Below are 21,604 nucleotides of genomic sequence, written 5' to 3' on the forward strand. Positions count from 1 at the left end.
AAAAGTAAGTTCTCAGCTAAGAGGCTTCACTTCCATGGGAGCTGATTTAGTTACAGGAGAGGCACCTAGATTGAAGTCAGATAGCCTTCATTTTCTTAATAGCATTGGGTGATGACATTAGGCAGTTCCTTTAGCCAAAAAAAAAAAATTAAATAAATAAATTTCCTTTCTCCCCCTTTGCATCCATCCCCAAGATATTGATGAGTGCTCCCTTCCGAACATCTGTGTTTTTGGAACTTGCCATAACCTTCCCGGCCTGTTCCGTTGTGAGTGCGAGATCGGCTACGAACTGGACAGAAGTGGTGGGAATTGCACAGGTAAGACATCTGTTCACGTCAGAATCTGCTCCCAACTGTCCTGGAGACCTGGCTGTTGGGGCCTCCCTGGGACCTCGCAGGATTGCTCAGTCACAAAAGGAAAGCGGGGAGAAGGCAATAGAAATCCCAGAATAAATTCCTGGGAAATGGTTACACATAAGGACACAGAGGGAAGAGCAGCAGGCAGCAGAAGGAGCAAGATCTGTAGTCTCAGTTGAGCTCATGGCCGCAGAAGAAGGTTCCAGGGGTGCACTGGCTGTAAGTCTTCCCAGCTATTCCTTTTCTCCTTAGGCACATTTGCGTAGAGTTTCCTTTTGAAAGGCACGCACTGTGCTGGGATTTTGAATTTTCTCCTTGCACTTCTCCACTGTAACTCCCACCCCTTGCCACCCTGGCCTGTCTCTGGTTACCAGGGAATGTGATACAGAGAACTCGCCTACCAGTTTCTAACACAGAGATTGTTTTCTTGTGGAGCAAGGAATTCTCAGGGAGCATAAGGAAAAAAATGAGAAAAGCTATAGGCCCTCAGTAGACCATCACTTGGTTCACTTAGGCACTGAGTTAAGACTTTGCAAGACATTTGCAATTCTCTTTCTGGACAGGCCCAGGATTTCAGGGGGAAAAATGTGTTGTTGTTGTTTTTTTTCCAGCTACCTAAACAAGCTATCATTCAGTGGCTCTCTAGACTATGATGACCACCACCACTATCACGACCCCCTCCCTGAAATAAATTTGGACCAGGGTACTCCTCCCCACGCATTCTTCTTCTGCTTTTTTCTGAAAACTGTTATGACACCAAGCTGGACATCCAACATACCTGAGGAAGTTGCCTCTCCACAGCCCATACTCCTTCCTCGGCACCACCAGATTACCATCAGCTTCATTCTGCCTGCCCTCCTTTCCCATTAGTCTGCCCTGTCCCTCCAAGTTCACAGGCAGTCTGAACAAATGAATAGTCTGCCATGGAACCTGCAGGAGGGTTACCAGGTCCAAGGTGGGGTGAGAGGGAAGCCCAAGGAGAAGGTATCACCCTCATTCCCCATCCTCCTCTCTCTGAGTCAGCTTGTCTGTTCTTGAGTGTTTCATGAGTGTTCCAAACAGACAAAAGGATTACACAGAGTGCAGTGTGCCAAAACCCATGTCCTAAATATGGAATTCTGCGCATATTTTTGGAATAGAAACTGAAAGGGAAATAGTCCACACAGCACCAGTGATGGGAGAGTGACTCTTAGCAGGCTTGAAGGAACATGCTAAGCCTCGTGCACGCATCTACGCTTGTACTCAGCGGCACCAAGGCGAGCATGCCCAGTTGGGGAAGCAGAAGAAGTTGCCTGCTCCTAAGGGTTCCCTGGGACATCTTGCTCTAATTTGATGAAATAACAAGCCACACATATTAAATATATTTTCTTAAAACCTGTGTCTGAATTTTTGGTTGACCGAGGTCACAGTAGTGTTTTGCTTTCAGTTACCTTGACTGGAATATTTTTCCTAGTTCCAAAGTTCTATTTTCTCCTGATGACAAATTTGAATGCTAAATGTGTTCCAGGGGAAAAAGACCAAAGACGATGACATATTTCCTTCCTGAGGGGTTTTATTTCAGAAGTGGAAGACTGTATTTCTAGGTGTAATTATAACTAGTAACTCTTAAAATTATTGTGGGGAGCCCCAGACCCAGTGCTACTGTTTTATGGTGATGTCTGCCCCCACATTGGCTGATAATTGTGCGCCTCGCTGTTTGGTTTTAGACGTTAATGAGTGTCTGGACCCAACCACATGCATCAGCGGGAACTGTGTCAACACCCCAGGCAGCTATACCTGTGACTGTCCCCCCGACTTTGAGCTGAACCCGACTCGAGTTGGCTGTGTTGGTAAGCTCTTAAAACTTCTTAGAGAGGGATACTTTTATTTTTAAAGCAGCCTTGAACATTCCACACTCAATTTTTTTCTTAAAAAGTAATAATGTAAAAATTTCAACATTTCCTAAACCTGGTTTATACTCTCGGTTATTTTTTTCTATAGGTCAGAGTCCCAGTATATGTGTTGGGGCACTTTTTAGTTTCCTAGTAAAGCTAAATTCTGGTTTTTAAACAGTTTCTGAGATGGATTTGAATTTTCAGTCCTCACCTAGACGGAATCTTCCTGACACTCTTTTGTCCGTATATGGTAAATAGATACCCGCTCTGGGAATTGCTATCTGGATATTCGTCCTCGAGGAGACAACGGAGATACAGCCTGTAGCAATGAAATTGGAGTTGGTGTCTCCAAGGCTTCCTGCTGCTGTTCTCTGGGGAAAGCCTGGGGTACTCCGTGTGAGCTGTGCCCTCCTGTGAACACGTGTAAGTGTACATCCTCCTGCTTTTTGTTTGTTTTTACTTTCTTTTTTTCCTCTTTTTAAAAAATTTCTTTTCAGTGTTCCAGAATTCATTGTTTACGCACCACACCCAGTGCTCCATGCAATGCGTGCCCTCCGTAATACCCACCACCGGGCTCACCCAACCTCCACCCCCCTGCCCTCCAAAACCCTCAGTTTGTTTCTCAGAGTCCACAGTCTCTCGTGGTTTGTCTCCCCCTCTGATTTCCCCCAACTCCCTTCTCCTCTCCATCTCCCCATGTCCCCCATGTTTCCTTATGCTCCACAAATTATTATTAGTCCTGCTCAGGCCAGCTGTCCATTCTAGAGCCACAGGATAGAAGCCACAGAGAGAGCGAGCTGCTACCAGTCTCTACTGTTTGGTCAGGGAAGGAAGATCAAAACTCTCAGCCCTGTTGAGGGACCCCACTCCCGATCTGGGTATCAGAAGTGTCCCCAGTTGGCTTGTACTAAAAGGTCAGGCGGGGCGGGCCACACTTCACTTCTTTCTGAGTGAAAAGCCACATAGCATTATTTTAAAGATTTTCCAGGCTAGGTTACTTAGAGAATATTGCTTAGCTTCCAAGGAACACATTCACTGATCTCTCCTGTCGTCAAGAGATGATTAGTTAGTTTTCAAAAGCTCTAGGACAGACCAGAGTGTCCCTGGGTGAAAGAGAAGCAATTAGTCAAATAAATATGAAAGGGAAGACTATTTCTACTCTTGTGATAGGACTTGAAGGAAAGCTTCAGAATGTGATTTTATGGACATAAATAAGTCTTCTAAAAATATAAAAGGCTTCTCGTTTTTCGAAGTGGGCTTTGTTTTAGGAGTTAGACTCAGATATAGCTTCTTAGGCAAAGGTCAGTGGTGCTGCTAATAGTATATATTGGGATAGGTATGGATTCTTTCCTTGCTGAACGGTCACTTATTCACTTGTTCTAAAATTATCTGTTGAGTGCCTTGAGTGTGTACTTTGGGTGTGCAAAGATGAATTAGACTGGATTCTGTCCTCCCGAAGTGTACAGTCTAGCAAGATATGATCCAGACAGAAAAGCTATAATTCAGTGTACGTCTCAAGAAGGGAAGAAAGCACAGGCACAGTGCCATGAGCAGGAAAAGGAGCACTCCTGGTGCCAGTTAGGACTCTCTCACTTGCTACCCATGTCACTGTGGGTCAGTTACAGTTAGCAAGATTGAGTTTCCTCATTCCTGTCATGCCTTATAGGATTAAAAGAAGTCATTCATGTCAAGCACTCAGCACAGAGATGAATACTTTCTTAGCAGATACCTCCTTCTCTCCTCTCTTAAGAAAAGCAAGCCAGTTCTCAATGGCAGAGGTAGTGATGACTTAGGTGTTTTTAAACTGTCCTTGAAGGGAAGATGTGACCTGAAAGAGAAGACTTAAAAAGAGTGGGTATTTACGGGAAGAGGAGGAAGGAACAAAAGAAAGAGGGGGATAGCTAATTTCATTGATGTTGAAAGAAGCAAGCCAAGATGTTTAAGTAGGACAGTCAGCTCTATTAATTAATAGTGATTGGCAAAGCGATAGAGGTCTACACTACCCCAAACTGGGTCAGAGCTATAACTGGAATACATACATGTATATGTTTAGGCATACACTCATAACATTTCAGAAAGCCAGGAGAGGGATTATCAGATTTAGAAAGACCATGATGATTTTGAAAGAGCTGATTCTTATTGAAGCTCACCAGGAAGACACAGCAGATTAGTTCATTCTTATTCACATGTACCTGTATGTATTACACTGCTGGTGCATGGCACTGAAATAAATGTTTTTGCATGAAATACTTGAATGACAGAATTCACGGGAGGGAATCAAAGGACGCTGTAGAAAGTTGGTTTAGGAAACCAGGAATCAGTCCTGCCCTCAGTAGAAACAGAGAGGCAAGAGAGATCTCTAGGGATTAAAGAGAGAAGTGGGATAGGAGGCGTTCCTGGGTGGCTCAATCGGTTAAGCATCTGCCTTCGGCTCAAGTCCTGATCCCAGGGTCCTGGGATTGAGCCCCACATCAGGCTCCTTGCTCACCTGGGAGCCTGCTTCTCCCTCTGCCCCTCTCCCCAGCTTGTGCTCTCTCTTTCTCTCTCTCTCTCTCTCTCTAACAAATAAATAAAACCTTAAAAACGAAAGAAAGAGAAAAGGGAAGGGAAGGGAAGGAAAAAAAGGATGGGAACCAAGAAAGAACAAGCTTTTCCCAAGGTTCTGTTTAGAAAGCATTTTGGAGACAAGCTGATTAATATTAATAAGGAAGGGGGGCGCCTGGGTGGCTCAGTGGGTTAAGCCTCTGCCTTTGGCTCAGGTCATGATCTCAGTATCCTGGGATCAAGCCCCACATCGGGCTTTCTGCTCAGTGGGGAGCCTGCTTCCTCCTCTCTCTCTGCCTGCCTCTCTGCCTACTTGTGATCTCTCTCTCTGTCAAATAAATAAAATCTTTAAAATATATATATTAATAAGGAAGGAATTACAGCCCTACAGAAGAAGTAAGGCTGAACAAAATATAAAAAATGGAGGAGTTTATTAGAAAATAAAAAGGAGAAGAAAATCTGTACAAAGAAATAGTGACAGCGATAGGGAATAAAATAGTTCCCAAGACCATGAGGCCAGGAGAGTAGGTGGAGGATCCAAAGTCTAGGGACACCGGGCTAACACTTATTTGGCACACATAGTAAAAACCATTTGAAAATAATATGTATATACAAAGTTGTTGACTTGCTTAAGATGGGTGGGGTAACTGTTAAAGATTACTGAAAGTGAATATTTTCAGCTGGATATGTCAGTCTTTCTCTTGAGAACATTATTTCTAGAAATTTTTGGTTCAAAAGAACTCACTTTTTTTTCCATTTTATTTTATTTTATTTCTTTTCAGTAGAACTCACTTCGATTTTTTGTTTCAATAGCTGAGTACAAAATTCTTTGTCCTGGAGGAGAAGGTTTTCGGCCCAATCCTATCACAGTTATATTGGAAGGTAATTCTGTATCCTTGACCTTAAAGTACGCACTTTTTGAACTTCCTCGGGGTTATTGACAATGCTGAAGAAATGCCATTGTTTTCATTGTGATAGACATCGACGAGTGCCAGGAGCTCCCCGGGCTGTGCCAAGGTGGGAAATGTATCAACACGTTTGGCAGTTTCCAGTGCCGCTGTCCAACCGGTTACTACCTGAACGAAGATACCCGAGTGTGTGATGGTAAGGAGGAGGAGTTCTTCCAACTTGAGACCTGACCCCCAAAACCAGCATAGAATCACCAGAAAAACCAAGATTTAGCAATATAGCACAATGGTCTAAACATGAAGATAGCCAGCTGCACATGGGGCAGCTTGTATTAATGTTACTGACGTGCTATCATTTCTAGTACATCCCAAATCTTCTTCTTTTTCTAAGAAAGAAAAGTGGAGTTTTATTATCTTGGGCCATAGTCCCCCTTATGGCTCTGGTTTTCTGAGCACTTTAGAAAAGCCATTTCTGTTAGAGTAGCGCAGGACTCATTTCAGTGACTTGTATATTCTGGGAGGTTCTGAGTTCCTCTTCCTGTTCTTCACGATTTATCATCTGTACGAATGCGCCGAAATGAGCTTCCCTTAAAAAGGCAGGCTCTTTGGTTTTAGGATGGAAGTGATAACTCCTATATTGGAAAGATGGAGACCACTGACCACTTTTGGCTTTCAGAGTGCTTGGACCATAGACCAGGGTGGAAGCGATGGTTTTCATCTATATGCAGGAGTCACACGACTAGTTAGGGAAGATACATCCTTGTATCCTGGAGGAGAAATATTCCTCTGGCTCTCCACAAGTCTTATCAGGTGACCTTGATAAGTGACAACCTCGCTGGGTATTAGCTGAGTACCACAATGTATATGACATAGCTCTAAGACCCCTGGAATTAACAAAGACTAGAATCAACTCCTATGTTTGGACAGGGGTGTGAAACATCTCCTTCCATACCACCTTACCCGTGCAGACTCATGAAGCCCATTGTTGATGACTTCAGGGTGTATGTATCCTTCCACTGATTTTGAGAACATAGGAAGTATTAGCTGTCTTTCTGAAAGACAGTTGAGAATTTTAATTTGTCCACATTTCCATCTCTGCATGCCTTTGAGGATGTTACAGTAAAATAAATGTTACTTATTTATTAGGAACTCATATCAGAAGGCAAACCTCTTTTTCTGGAACCTCCTTTCTTAAAAATACACACACTGAGCATAGATGGACGCTGATGAATTAAGGACACTGGTGAATTAAACATCTATTTTTCTTATCCAGATTTCCAAGTGCCCCTGTGGATTTTCTTGACCACTGTCAGCATTTACAGGGACACTGAGTCTCAGGCCATTGCAGAGAGTGAAGTTTTCCTATTCACAAACCACTTTCTCTTTGGATTCCAGATGTGAATGAATGTGAAACCCCTGGAATTTGTGGTCCGGGAACATGTTACAACACTGTCGGCAACTACACCTGCATCTGCCCTCCAGACTACATGCAAGTGAATGGGGGGAACAACTGCATGGGTGAGTCCAGGCTTTCCTGACTCATGCGGCTTGGGTCCTCATCTGCAAGCCCGGCAGTTGGTCTTCAGTGTTACTTGACTCATCCACCGGGTGCTGCCTGCCGCCCTTTCACCGTCTTTGCAACAGAGCCTCCTCCCTTGTAAACCATAAGCTTGGCCTTTTTTCCCCACCTTGTGTGGGTGGTTGGGAGTTTTCTTTAGAATGTGATGTTGGAAAATCCCAAACAACAGTTTCATAGTACTTCTTTTGTTTGACTTTGGGTGTATCTTTATACAATTATATTTACAGCACTGACCTACAACATTAAAACATCATGAGTCGGAAATGAGAAAAGTGTTGCCAAATAGCAGTGGAGAATTGTTACTAAGAGACTGGGTGGAGAGTCGTGTAAAGTTTATTAATTCTGCAGCTCCATAATGACTTCGTTCTGTGGCACAAAATGCCAGGGAATACGTTTCTCAAAGTCCCCTTTCTTACAGCAGCATATGTGAAAATAGAAAATTGTGTAAGGGCAGGCTGTCCCGGCTCTCATCAAAGTCGAGTTTCAGTAAAATCCAAAAGAAGGGCACTCCTTGAGCATCCCCTTAGAAATCTGTCTTGCTCTCCCCGAGACATCACCAACCCCTTCCCTCTAGATATGAGAAGAAGTCTGTGCTACAGAAACTATTATGCTGACAACCAGACCTGTGACGGAGAACTTTTGTTCAATATGACCAAGAAGATGTGCTGTTGTTCCTACAACATTGGCCGGGCCTGGAATAAGCCCTGTGAACAGTGTCCCATCCCAAGCACAGGTGAGTTGCACCATCGCCAAAAACATAGGTTGATAAATTACCCAAGGACTGCTGGGGAAATGAGTGCCCGCAAAGGAAGAAAAGGGTTCACTTCCTAAGCAGAAATTTGCTCACAAAGGCAAATGTTTAAATTCACAGTTGATTCTGGTCCTTCTGGCTGAAAATTGAGTCACAGAACACACTTTCTAATGTGTACACTAGTTCATTCACCAGACTTACAGACTCAGCATATCATAAAACTATAAACATTATTTTTGTTATGGTGTTCACGCTGTAGCCAAAAGACTGGAAACATTACGCAGAGCAATAGGACAGATAAGTGAGCCATATTCCTATTATTCTTACTTATTTATAACTGGTCTTATTCCAAAAAGAATCTAAGGCTGCCCACAAAGATTTCAATGCAAAATAAGAAGGCCTAAGGCAAATGGCAAACAAGGGTAAGAAACTTGGAGCAAGGAGCGAGGCTAATATGCAAAAATCTGAGCTGGGAATTTCTACACACTTGCCAAAGATGAGCAATAACTTTGGCTCCAAACTTCCTAGCAGCTCATATAAAAAGGGAGTGATAATCAAGTGTAAGAGTCTCGATGACTATAAAGCAAACCTAACACCATGCAAAAGCACAACCCTTCTTGAGAGAACTTTTTTCGTATATCCTCACAGAGAAAAATCTATATGATGCTATTTATTAAAAAAAAAAAAAAAAACCTAACCCATGTCCTTGGAGTAAATGAAGTGCATTGGTGCATGGTTCTTACATCAGCAGGTAAATGATGACATTACCATTTAGAGTGAAGGAACTGTGAGGCAGGCGTGATCAGAACATTCTGTAGTACCTACTCCACTCCCCACAGTGATCTGGAAGACATTAAATCTCTTGTCTGGTGCTCTCTGACAATGCATAGGACAGAATATTCTTTTTTAGGGAAATACACCAGTTCATCCATTGTTTATTCCAGAAATAATGTAATCATCACCACTTAGAATCACCAAGAGTTATCTCCAGTCTGCAGGATGTCTCTAGACCAGGGGTTGGCAAACTACAGTCCATGGGCCAAATCCAGCCCGCCACCAATTTTCGTATGGCCCAAAAGCTAAGCATGGTTTTTACATTTTCAAAATGGTTGGAAAATACCAAAGAATAGCAGGTCATGACCTGAAAAGCATATGAACTTCAAATTTCTGTGTCTCTAAATGAAATTATATTAGAACCCAGCCATCCCAATCCGCTTACTTATTTTCTATAGCTGCTTTCATAGAATAGTTGAGCAATTTTAATAGAGGCTCCACAGCCTACAAAACCTAAAATAGTTACTCTTTAGCCCTTTAGGAAAAAAAATTGCTAACCCCTGCTTTTGACCAATGGTCTTCAAATCTTTTGATTACACATACCTATCAGCCCAAAATATGGAAGTTACATGTACTTGGTGTGTGTATTTACATATAAAACTCTATGTGTCTATGTCTATATATTTTTTAATTAGATCGAAAAATACATTTATTATTGCATGTATCGTTTTCACAAAGTGTTCTATTAGAAAACACCCACAAAAATTTTTAAATTAGATTTTACAAAGAGAAATAAAAGTTTTTGTATTTTTAAAAAATCTTAATGGATCACTGTTCTCCTACAGGCTGCCTTGGAAACCCCAAATAAAGACTATCATTTACTTTTAGAAATATCTGAGTTTTTAAGAACTGAAGTATTCTAAATATAAAATGCAAGATTTCTTCTTCGTGTTGAATCTTGGCCAAATCTAGTCATGGCTTTTCATTAGTTATATAGTCTGCACACATTTTGGGAGTTCCTGAAATCTGTCTGGATGACCACTATCAGCTGGCACTATACTTGTTAGAATCAGGCACTCAGATATCGAAGAAATAAAGCACTATAGGAAGAACATACTTCATTTTGATTAAAATACTTCCAGAAACTTTTTATAATTTTCAGCGGACTTGACCAACAAGGCAATGGCCACTTTGAGCTTAGATTGAAGCCACGTTCTGTCAGTTACAGTCGGAATCTGGAATTATAGGACCTCAAAGTTAAAAGGGACTGCAGATGACACTTCATTTGTCCTTTATTATCAACTTTGATGAATTCGGGCACATGCGAGGAAGATAGAGAGTCAGGGGAGGGAGTGAGTAAAAACGAGAGAGCTGCACCAAATGAAATCCAGCTCCCTAAATTGAAGTAATGACATAAGTTGGTTGTTTGAACTGAATTAGTCATTAATAGACCTGATGTCAAGAACTTGGCTAGATTTGCTGTGGTCTCCCCCGATCTACTGAGGAAATGGCTTTTGTAAGCATTCCTCAAATCCTAGATCCCTTAATGTGAGTGGAAAGAGGCACTCTTGCCAGTCCCTGGGTTCAGAGCTGAACAACATTCTTCGAGAAACCCAAATTCCTACAGCCAAGCTCATACGAATGCGTGGGCAGTGATGTGGAGACCTCCGCTTCTTCCTTAGTAATACGTCAACATGAGCTCACTTTTCATTCAGTGTTTGCCTTAAGGGCAAGGTTACAACATCTGGGGGAACTTTCAGATTTTTTTCTTATTTTAAATTCTTCAAAATACAGAAATATTTTTGAAGACGTTTATGAAGTAAGTTCTTTCTGCGCAGTCATGGCTCTTCGCTGACCCTCATTCTTGCCCCTCCTTCCCTATCTTTTCTTCATCATTGCAGATGAATTTGCTACACTTTGCGGAAGTCAAAGGCCGGGCTTTGTCATTGACATCTACACTGGGTTACCTGTGGGTGAGTCATGGTGCCATTGTTGGAATTTTCTATTTTTGCCTTTGTGTTTAAGAACGGAAATACATACCCATATTTTCTCAGTTTGCTTTTTTTTTTCTTAGAAGGAAAAAATAGTTAAACCGTGCCATTTAGCTTTACTGAAACCCTGATTCTTCGTTTGAAACGAAGTGCACATCCCCTGTGTGGCTCCGCCTAATGGGCAGCCGCATTTGTTGCTTGTGATTCAGGGGAGCTAGAAAGCTTTTCACAAAATTACAATCAAGTTTAGTTAAACCAACCCTAGGCATCAACAAGGAGAGAGATTCTGGGAGTGGGGCCAGTTGACGTTTGATTGGACTATAACTCCCAATCTTTCCTTCTGCCTGAGAGATGAGTTTAATGTGACTTTTCATACCAATCTTTATGTGTAGATTGTTCACATAAATCCCTTTTGGGGATCAGTTTTATCTCACCTGGAATCTCCTCAGGTCCTCTGCTTTGGGAATTTCAGATGTGAAATTAAAAAAAAAAAAATCTTTCCAGTCAGAGGCCCCATCTGGTAACTGGAGCAGACACCACTACAACACTAGAGATGCTTGTGCAAGATTGGGAAGTATTGCACGGCGTTCAGCCAGCGGTGGCAAGGCCTTTGTGGTTTAAAAGCAAATAACATAAAAGTGGATGGAAAGCTATTGCTTTCTCGGGCTCTTTCCCCAGTGTGATTTATATGCATCCTTAGATGCCCCTCTTAAGTCCGAGCAATTGTGTCTGGTAGCAAACATCACCACTTGCTTTATTCCACCTTATTCCTAATGAGTAAACTGAAATACACACCAGCCTTTCCAATGACCTTGTTTAAGAAAACAAGGGTCTGGTCCAGCAATCAGCCTGGCTCCCCTAGTGCCAAATCCATATGGCTCCACAGTCTAGTCAACGTCCAAAGAAACTTCATGGTTTGGAAGGAAAAACTGCTAAATGACATTGGCATGAAACACCTGGCCCTCGCTGCTTTGTTTTTCCCCTTCCCAAAAACAGATCTTTTCATCTCCCTAGAATCCCAGATCCAAAGATAAGTGGTCTTTAATAGTAATATTTCTCCATGGACAGACCAGGCGTGTCCCCCAGCAAGGTCTGCCCTCCAAGGTTGGCAGCGGGCAAAGATTCGAAACAGCATCAACATCATCCTCCAGTCAAGCTGGAGACATCTCAGACATCATGTACTTCCAAATGCATTGCTTTACAGCTGAGGGGACAGAGGCCCAGAGAGGGGAAGGGACTCGGCCGAGGTCACCTAGCTAATTAATAACAGAGCCGGGACCCAAATCCAGTCCTGACTCACAGCTTGCTTTGCCTCAAGCTCTTGAAAGCTGGAAATGTGATAGTTAGCAATATACTTATTGTTACCAAATTCCACCATGACAAAATATTTAGATGACTGTGAAGCTTTGTTTTATTTGAGCTTTATACTCTCCTCCTGAAAGGCCTTAAGATTGTTGGCACATAGAACCCATTCTGTATGGGGTTAAAACTATAGCAAGTTTATTAATCTTGTCTTAAAATATAAACTTCTCCAAGTTGAAGTTCAAATGAAATGCAGACAGGAAAAGAAAATACAATTTTTAATATATCCTTTTGCTATTTTATGCCTGACAATGGCTAGACATTTGACCCCATCTGTTACTGTTAAGCTTGATAATACCTCACTTATATTTAAAATAAATGAAGGTGAATATAATGTTTCATGTTTGAACTAAAAGAATGTCCTCTGAATTGTTTTTTTGTTTGCTGATGGCATGCAGTTGTGATGTTACTTTGCATAGGCTTTTAAGAACATGAATGACAAATGTGTGAAAAATCCAAAAACATAATCACCTATATTTAAAATGACAGTATACACCAAGCTGTGTTTTCCAGTAAAGAGATCAATTTGCCTTCAAACAAAATCAAACCCTTCAGAAAAGGATCTAAAATAAACCTGTGGTCTGTCGAATTTCTCCCCCAAAGCAGGCTAACTTTAGAGCATGATTATTCTGAAACTGTGATGGCTCTTGTGGGCTCCGCAGGCAGCTGTGGCTGTGTTCCGGTGACTTGGGCAAACAGATCCTTGCAGAGGTTTCAGACTATAATATGTCAATGGAAGTATCTCAACAGCATGGTAACAGATACCTAGTGAACTAGAAAGACTGGAGCGTTACATGCCCTCCCAGCTTCTTCTTTTCTGTTGTTGTTTTTTAAAGGATTGATTGATTGATTGATTGGTCAGAGAGAGAGAGAGAAGAAGCACAGACTGCTGCAGGCACAACAGGCAGAGGGAGAGAGAGAAGCAGGCTTCCCGCTGAGCAAGGAGCCCAATGTGGGGCTCCATCCCAGGACCCTGGGGTCATGAACTGAACTGAAGGCAGGCGCTTAACTAACTGAGCCACCCAGGGGTCCCCCTGCCTCCCAGCTTCCGAAGTGCTTTGTGAAACTCCAGCAAGGCATGGTGGAGGGGTCCTCCAGGATTTGATTATGGTTTTGTGAAACTGTGACCTGAAGAAGCGTGAGGGAGGCAGGCTAGCCTGTTAGCGGGTTCCTGGTATTAGATCTTGACTCTGCCTCTCCTTAGCTCTGTGGTCTTTGGCAAGTTCCATCGCTGTCTTGGCCTCAGTTCCATCACCTGCACAGTGATGGTAGTCACGGTACCTGGAGACCATCTCCTAGAGTGGTTGTGATGATTCAGTGAGTAAATCCAGGCTGAATGCTGAGAAATAGGCCAGGTATACAACAAGAGAGACACTGTTAACATGCCTTCTATGGTTGTCCTCAAAGACACTGAATGGTTGGGAGTTGAGAGCAGGTCAGGCAGAGAGCAGACCACCATGACCCTGAGGAGGTGAGACCTGCCCACAAGGCCACCTTGTGGCCTTTCAGAGCAGCCTGTGTTCTGGCTCTGCTGTCGTGCTTACTCTGGTCCTGCTTTAATGCCCACCAATCCAACTTCCAGACACGGGTTCTTAATCTACCACATTCTAATGGACTCAGGTGACATGCTGGGGACTGGTAAAGCAGTGACATCACAACCAGCCCCTGGCCTTAGGAAGCCACAGTCTAAGGCACTAGTCCTTCCTCAATGCTGGCCCCACAGTCACCATGCGCCCAGCTTACAATCTCAGACCTAACTTACCCACTTTTCAAAGCCATGTGAAGGAGAAAGAGGGGGTGTTGAAGGGGAATTCGAAAGATCCAATTGTCTATGGCAATGGGTTCCTCTGCGCTTCACCAGCTCTCCTTTCCTATGTTAGCCCAACACCACTGCACACTTTGGACTGAGAGGCCCCGTACTCTCAAAGGTCCCTTTATTCTACTCATCTGGTACATAGTGCCCAGTGGGTACCAAGATGGCTCCTACCTAGACAAAGCTGATGTTCTGAAAAAAAAAAAAAAAAAACCAAGAAGACAGACACTACATCCAGATACTAAATTCAGATCAAGTGTCTGAAAAGCAGTTTATTATTTCAATTTTATATTGATTGACCTCCTCCGTTTCCATCACCACCACATCAACACACACCTCCTTCACCCAAACACCCATGTACTTTCTCTTATTTGGCTTTGGACCTTATGTAAACATTGAGGTTAGAAGCTGCCAGCTTTCAGCGCCCATTTACCCTGCACAGAGATCACGCGCCGTGACGTCACTCATGTGTGGCTGCTCTGCTTCCAGATATCGACGAATGCCGGGAGATCCCTGGGGTCTGTGAAAATGGAGTGTGTATCAATATGGTTGGCAGCTTCAGATGTGAATGTCCAGTGGGCTTCTTCTATAATGACAAGTTGTTGGTTTGTGAAGGTAAGTGATGTCATTATATCACATCCAGAAATGAGCCAACTGACAAGCTACTTGCCCACACAGACTTGGCCAGTTCACAACATTGGGATTTCAGAAATCCAACAAGCTCTAGCAATAGTGTAGGGCAGCATGTGGAACATCATTCTTTCATGCAAAAGAATTCCCTAACTCCCAGTGGAAAAAGCAAAACGTGCATTTCCCAGCCCGGTCCTCCCCACCCCCCGCCCTGCCCCACGCACAATGTATTAGATTTCCCAGCTGATAGCAGAAAGCCTTGAGTTCCTGGGTGTGTCGCAGAGATTGCTTTTGTTTCACATTGCTTGAAAGTGATCATGAGTGGTGGGCGGTCATCTGTACTCGAATCTCAAAATTAGTGTTCTCTTCCACACGGAGCCTGTGCTACTCCCAAGTGAAAACAAGGTTAATGCAAATATTCCAAATGCATGGGAGAATTCCAAATGGCAAGAACAGCAAATTCGATTTTATATGAAGAATGCTGGCATGTATGCAAGTGGTACTTTTTTCATTTTCGAATCGCTTCCCCTTGCCATGTGCGTGTACTGTGATTCCATGCATTCCTCAGAACACTTCGTATTTTTCCTACATCTGGGGAAGATAGTGGGGAAGAAGTTACTAAAAGGGGCATTACTGGTTATTAAAGATACCATGTGCCTTCGGATAGCTGGAATAATTGTCTATTTAATATTTCAAGTTGGGGCCTCTCATGGAGTTTTTGTTCATGTCAGAAATGGTTTTTACGCCTTAGAGCATGTGTTAGAGCACATATGTCAACATTTTAATGTTAAACCTTTTTTTTCCCCTAAACTAGGGACCGACTCACAAACCATGAGTAAAGTTATGGTCCTCAGCTCTTGCTTGTTAAATTCTCTTCACCAAGCTTTCAGTTCCTGTGGCCAAATGGGCACATGTCCCTGACTCTGCCAGCTGTTGGCAGAGGGGGTGGGGAATGGGGTAAGAGCCATTCATAGTCTTCCTCAGGAGATAGTCCTTTCAGGCCTTGGCTCTGGCCCCTGTGGTTTGGAAGGCCATCAAGGATCAGGTGTCTGGAGAGGAAGCATGAGAGGAAGTGTGATGCAGAAGAAAAGAAAGGAGCCCACAGCCGATGAGCAGATAATCTAACATTGGCTGTCTTCCTCATAGCCAGTCTTCCCCCTTTCATAGATGCCTAGGATGTCTGCCACCTTCCTGGGGCCTCTTTTGTTGTCTTCCATTTAGAGATCCCAAACCTATTGGCATGGCTCCCCATGACTGCCAAGTCAGCCTAGCCCTTGCTATCCACATGAGGTTGAAAACCCACAGGTATAGCCACATAAGGCATTTTGCTGTTGAGGTGACAGTCAGCGGATATGGGGATTACAAAGTACCCCAACCTTTGGGGTCCATTTCACAGGATATGCATCGTCAGGATGGACATTTCATCCAAGTCAACTACTTCCCAGCACACTCTTAGCTCTCAGAATCGGAAAACAGGTTGATTTCATACACACCTCAGGAACCCTGAAATTAGAATGGATTCCAGAAGAGATTTAGGGAATATCCATGCATCTATTCTCTCCAAGTATGCATAGAATCCCAAGCAAGGCATCCGAGGCTCCACAGAAAGGCTTGTCTGTGATACCATTTGGCTTCTCCAGAGACTGGCTACCCTCTGTGTTTCTGTAAGCTCGTAAGATTGTGGCAGACCTGCTCGGTGAGGTGGTGCTTGTCTTGGGTCCACTGTAACCCAAAGCAGACATACTTCTGCTGTTGCCCAGAGAGCCTCACCCCCACAGAACCTCCCACTGACTAACAGTAGTCCTGAGGTTTCCCGCCAAGAAAGTATACACCTGTGAGGCATCAGCTGCTGTATTTGCCGCCCCCTTGTGGGAACTTCTTTGGCGGAGCCCACTTGGTAAAACCCCAGTACTAGTGCTTAGAGCCAGCTTCCGCCTGTGTTCTGGGCTATTCTGTTTTCCAGACTGAGCCCAAGTTAGACTGTTTCGGAAGAGCAGGGACTGGGAACACGTATCATGCGCCGTGGCATAGCCTGGACTATGCAGTAACTTTCACAGTGCCATGAATTTGAACTATATTGCTACCTGGTTAAAAAAAAAGAAGCAAATAACCCCCTGAGTATAGTCAAAGCTCTGAAGCACACAGTACCCATTTATTCTTTTCTTTGATAGTGAGAGTTGGGTTGTTCTCAGTAGTTTTATGTGCAGCCTCTTATATTAAGTTTCCTCTATTTGACCGCCATGTGGCAGTAATTTAAGCAGGAGCCTCCGTAGCTCTGTAGTTCAACACACTGTCTGTGCATCAGAAGAAGCATTTGTAAGCTTATTGGAAATGTTGCATCTCAAGTCATTCCCCAGACACTCTGAATCAGAATCTGCCTTTCAACAAGACCCCAAGCGACTCGTATGTACATGAAGTCTTGAGATGCTTTGCTTACAGAACTTAGAACATTTGGGACGAAAGCAACCTGATAGAATCATAAAACCCTGGGGGCTTAGAGCAAAATATGACATTTCGTACGTAGGATATTTAGTCTAGACCATGCCAAGTCCTGGTCCTAGCAGCTGAGTTTCATGACTTTTTTTTTTTTTTTAAGACACAGAATCATTAGAGTCCATATGTGGTCATAAACCAAGTACTCGCAGTTATGAAAAATATTAGCAAAGTGGGAAAACTAGAAAATATGTCTCCAGTGTTCCCTTGTCTGTTCAATAGAATGGATCAAAATAAGGAAAGAGACATTTCTTTTCTGTGAGAGGCTACAGCCCCTGGACCCTTCCCCTGCCCCCCATGCTGTTCCCCTTCTAATGAAATTCTCTTCTGCTTGGAGATATCGACGAGTGTCAGAACGGCCCTGTGTGCCAGCGCAACGCCGAGTGCATCAACACAGCGGGCAGCTTCCGCTGCGACTGCAAGCCCGGCTACCGCTTCACCTCCACGGGCCAGTGCAACGGTGAGTGGCTCCGGCCGGCTGCCTGAGCCCACCAGGGGCCAAGCTGCATCACGCCTCACATACTGGGGGTTTTCTGAGAAGGTCAGGTTGAAGAATACACGAGTTATGGCTTGGACTGCTGAGTTCCAGTAGGTAGACTAGCAAAAAGGAAAATTGTGGAAATGTCTAAACACTCATAAAGGTGATGTTTTTAAAACAACAAATATATCAAGTGCTTACGTAGATTTCCTATTTGCCTATCTCCCGCCCTGCTGCAAACACCCATTCCCACAAATACACACAATACATGGAGGTGCTCGTGTGCACACAGATACAAACAGACACACACACACACACACACACACACACACACACACACACACACAATCCCCTGATCAGTATTCGGGGCCAAATACTTTTTTATTTCCTTTTACATAATCCCCTGAGCGGAGTTTGATTAACCTGCATAAACCAAGCAAAAAGGACCAACAGCACCACTTTTGTTCCTAAACATCTAACAGAATTAAGGGCAGCAAACATTAACAGCCTTTTATTAGCTATAAGTCACCTACAGCCAAATGAGAAACCATCCCCTAGAGGATAGATTATTGTTCACTTTTGTCACAGAGGAGGTAGAAATAAGATGGATGAGTTAGCTTAAATGGATGGTCAAGTTTTAAGTATCTGATGGCATCTCTAGCCAGTGGCACCAAAATTAAAACAGCAGTGTCTCAGCCCAGAACAAAATTACACCTCAGAGCACTTTTCATGTGAGTTTTTGAGTAATTATAAATCTTTGTATATTTAGCACGGAGGGCAGGAAGAATGTGTTATTTTGCTATGGTTCATTTCCCAAGGAGTTTCCTGGATATTTTATGCATTTGTGAATGAAACAACACAAGGGAACGTGGTCAGATTTTCCTTGGATTTCCTTGCTTACCAGTGATTAAGTGGTAGGAAATGCACTGTTTTCTGTAGGGTATTTTGCATTGTTTTATTAGACCTTGGTGGGAAGAGGGTGTAATAACAGAACAAAAACTCACTTTGAGAATCAAGGCTTATTTTGTTGGGTTTAAAGGAACATGTGTAAGTGTTTAGCATTTTGTCAACAAAGCAGTTGTTATTCGTGTATTAAAAAAAACAGGACAGGAAAAGTGGGGACGTCTCTGATATGAGTCACAATACCCAAGTGTAACTTGGCATTTATACCACTTCCCTGCATTTTGCTCTTAATTTATATTTCTTTGAAACTGGGCAGAATAATTCCAATCAAAATAAGGAATTGCTGATAATATAGAACGTGTCATTTCACACCATTTCACGCTCAGGCGAGAAGTGGGACAAGCTATTTATACATCAAAACAACACGTCCAACCAGGGCCTGCTGAGGCTTAAGCCCTGCCGTATTTTCTTGTAGAACATTAGCACCAATAAAACTCATCCAGCAGTAATCAGGGATAAGTACTGTGAGTGAGTGTTGTTTGTGGCCAACGCTCACATTCCCTCATTCACTGGAATCCTCGGAAGAAAGGGAATGTACTTGTGTTTTCCAATTATTCAGCCTCTAGGGCTGAAGACTTCACTCTGGAATTATCTTCATCTGTACCTTTTAAAATCTGTTAAAATGTCTTCGATGCTATCCTATGCGTAGCATTTTTTCGAGCACACTGCAAAAATACTCCTCTTGTCCTGTGTTTAAGAGGAAAAGAACCAAAATTCCCTTTGCAATATTAGGTTTTTATTTGAACTTTTATTTGAATTTATTTGAAAAGTACATCATTTCAAACCCCAAATCACAGCTGGCCATATTACCCACATTGCTGAGAGAATGAGTAGGTGTCTAAGCCCAGGGTGAGCGTCCAACCCGAGGTGCTGTATTTTTAGAGCAAATGCAGCCCCTTTTGTGAATGTCTTGTCCAGCTAAAGGCAGGAGACATATGCTTCCCCGCCACTTCCTCAGGATCTCTGTCTGCTGTATTTTTCTCCCTAAAATTGTGTTTAAACCTCCTATCTCTGTCTCAGACACAATTTTCTGGGAGCTCAAATCCTGGTGCTTGTAGAAACCTAGTTTTCTGGTCTCCAAAGTGAACTTCACAATTAAATTCTCTAAAATTGTAACTTACTATTTTATCATTAGAATCTCAAAGTGCTTCACGTTTCCTTTTCTTAAAACCATCATGAAATAGGCAACGTGGGAAAGAATTTTCCTAATTCCTTCTCCAAGAAGACCCATAGTGCACTCCATTTCCTGTGGGCCCAGGAGATGAGACGACCTGGTCCCGTGCATTCTTGGAGATTCAGTAATACCCGAGGGTACCCAAGGTTTGGTCCAACTCTGGCAGGTTCTGAGACACCCTTCCTCAAAACCAGCTCCCTTTATAGAGCTTAGCAGTGGAAATGAATTTCTTCTGCCTATCCAGTTTGCTCATTTTAAATCCATTTTCCCCAATGGGAATGATCATAATTTGTTAGGTTAACAAGCACTTCTAGATAAGCAAGCAGTAGCTTCTAAGCTGCTGTGTCCCAGTTTCTCCATTAAGATGATATATTCAAGCGCACTTGAGACTTTTAAATTGTATGGTGATTCATCAAGTCTAATGTTCTGTATATCGGAAGGAGGGAGTCATAAAAATGGCAGCATGGGCACATGACATAGAGCGCAAATCTTTCTTCTGGCAAGAGTACAACTTCTCTGGGCAGCAAAAAGTGCCCATTCCAGTTGTGGTCTTCTCCGCAGCTGACAGCAAGTTTGGATTATTCAGACAGAAGCAGTGCAATTGCTGTGCTTTATGGATTCTACACTCAAGTTGGCATTCTGCTATTGGCTCTCTTTTATGACAGGAGGAAGACCAGGATGATACAGTGCTCTTCAGCTGACATGGGTCCTAAATGTAGAGTCCTGAGACCTTTAAAAAATTAAATTAGAGGGCGCCTGGGTGGCTCAGTGGGTTAAAGCCTCTGCTTTCGGCTCAGGTCATGATCCCAGGGTCCTGAGATCCAGGCCCGCATCAGGCTCTCTGCTCAGCAGGGAGCCTGTTTCCCTTGTTCTCGCTCCCTCTGCCTGACTCTCTGCCTACTTGTGATCTCTGTCTGTCAAATAAATAAATAAAGTCTTTAAAAAAATAATAAATTAGAGACTTAAGTAGGCATGCAATTATGTCATTTATAGATTCATATAATAAATTCCACCCCTCAGATGATCTGATTTCAGGAGAACTACAAAGATTCAGTTGATGATAAATATAATTTAGAGCTTAAAGACTGGCAGAGGCAAGATGACAGGGCCTTCCTCTGAGTGAGTATGAAAAAAAAGAAACATCACCAGGATTGTCAAGCTAAAAGGAGCCATGTGCAGACCTGAAGACTTGGTTGAGATGGAACAAAAGGTAATAGGAGTAAGACAAAACAATGAAGTGAAACTTGAACAAGGTACAGTGTGGGTTTTCCATCAGAAAAACCTATCTGAGCAATGGGATTAGTTTGACTTTGATATAAATTTCCAAAGGAAGCCATGAAAGGTCCATGACTTGAGGCACCAAATCTTGACCAGACAAGATACCTAACTCATTCCACAGTCTATGATATTGCTTAGGTACACAATCAAATGGAGTATCTCCCAGCTTCGAGTCTTCTTCCTCATTCTACTTCTAAATTTTCTCACCTTTCAGGACATTTTTTCCATCCCTTCATGAATTGTTAACATACTCTGAATGTGTCCAGTAAATGAGAGTAACTTTAACTAATTTTGAGGTAAAAATAAATATAATGGCAGTGTCTGTTCTCCTGGCTTGGATTAGAGCTAGGACCAATCCTGAGCATGACCTAGAAGTAAATTACTTAATGTAATTTTGTCTCCTAAACTCTACCTAAGATACTTAACTATACTTTTTGTCCACAGATCGCAATGAATGTCAAGAAATCCCCAATATTTGCAGCCATGGACAGTGTATTGACACAGTTGGAAGTTTTTACTGCCTTTGCCACACTGGTTTTAAAACAAATGCTGATCAAACCATGTGTTTGGGTGAGTGTGTGATTATTGTTTATTTTTAACTCATAGCCTATTGAAAAATTCATTTGCATCTGAATA

The 21,604-nt window shown here is 42.8% G+C and overlaps 1 protein-coding gene across 1 annotated transcript in view; it reads left to right on the forward strand.

Annotated features, from left to right (window-relative positions):
- FBN1 (fibrillin 1) overlaps positions 1–21,604 on the forward strand; it is a 229,404-nt gene that overhangs the window by 172,461 nt on the left and 35,339 nt on the right. Inside the window, exons 35-45 of the mRNA XM_032856557.1 lie at positions 195–317; positions 2,063–2,185; positions 2,489–2,653; positions 5,588–5,656; positions 5,753–5,878; positions 7,078–7,200; positions 7,836–7,994; positions 10,688–10,759; positions 14,442–14,567; positions 17,413–17,535; positions 21,413–21,538. Of these exons, the coding sequence (XP_032712448.1) occupies positions 195–317; positions 2,063–2,185; positions 2,489–2,653; positions 5,588–5,656; positions 5,753–5,878; positions 7,078–7,200; positions 7,836–7,994; positions 10,688–10,759; positions 14,442–14,567; positions 17,413–17,535; positions 21,413–21,538 (1,335 nt within the window). The remainder of the gene's footprint in view (positions 1–194; positions 318–2,062; positions 2,186–2,488; positions 2,654–5,587; positions 5,657–5,752; positions 5,879–7,077; positions 7,201–7,835; positions 7,995–10,687; positions 10,760–14,441; positions 14,568–17,412; positions 17,536–21,412; positions 21,539–21,604) is intronic.

Source organism: Lontra canadensis, unplaced genomic scaffold (assembly GCF_010015895.1).
Source record: "Lontra canadensis isolate GAN:19392208 unplaced genomic scaffold, GSC_riverotter_1.0 scaffold12, whole genome shotgun sequence".
NCBI classification, from domain to species: Eukaryota; Metazoa; Chordata; class Mammalia; order Carnivora; family Mustelidae; genus Lontra; species Lontra canadensis.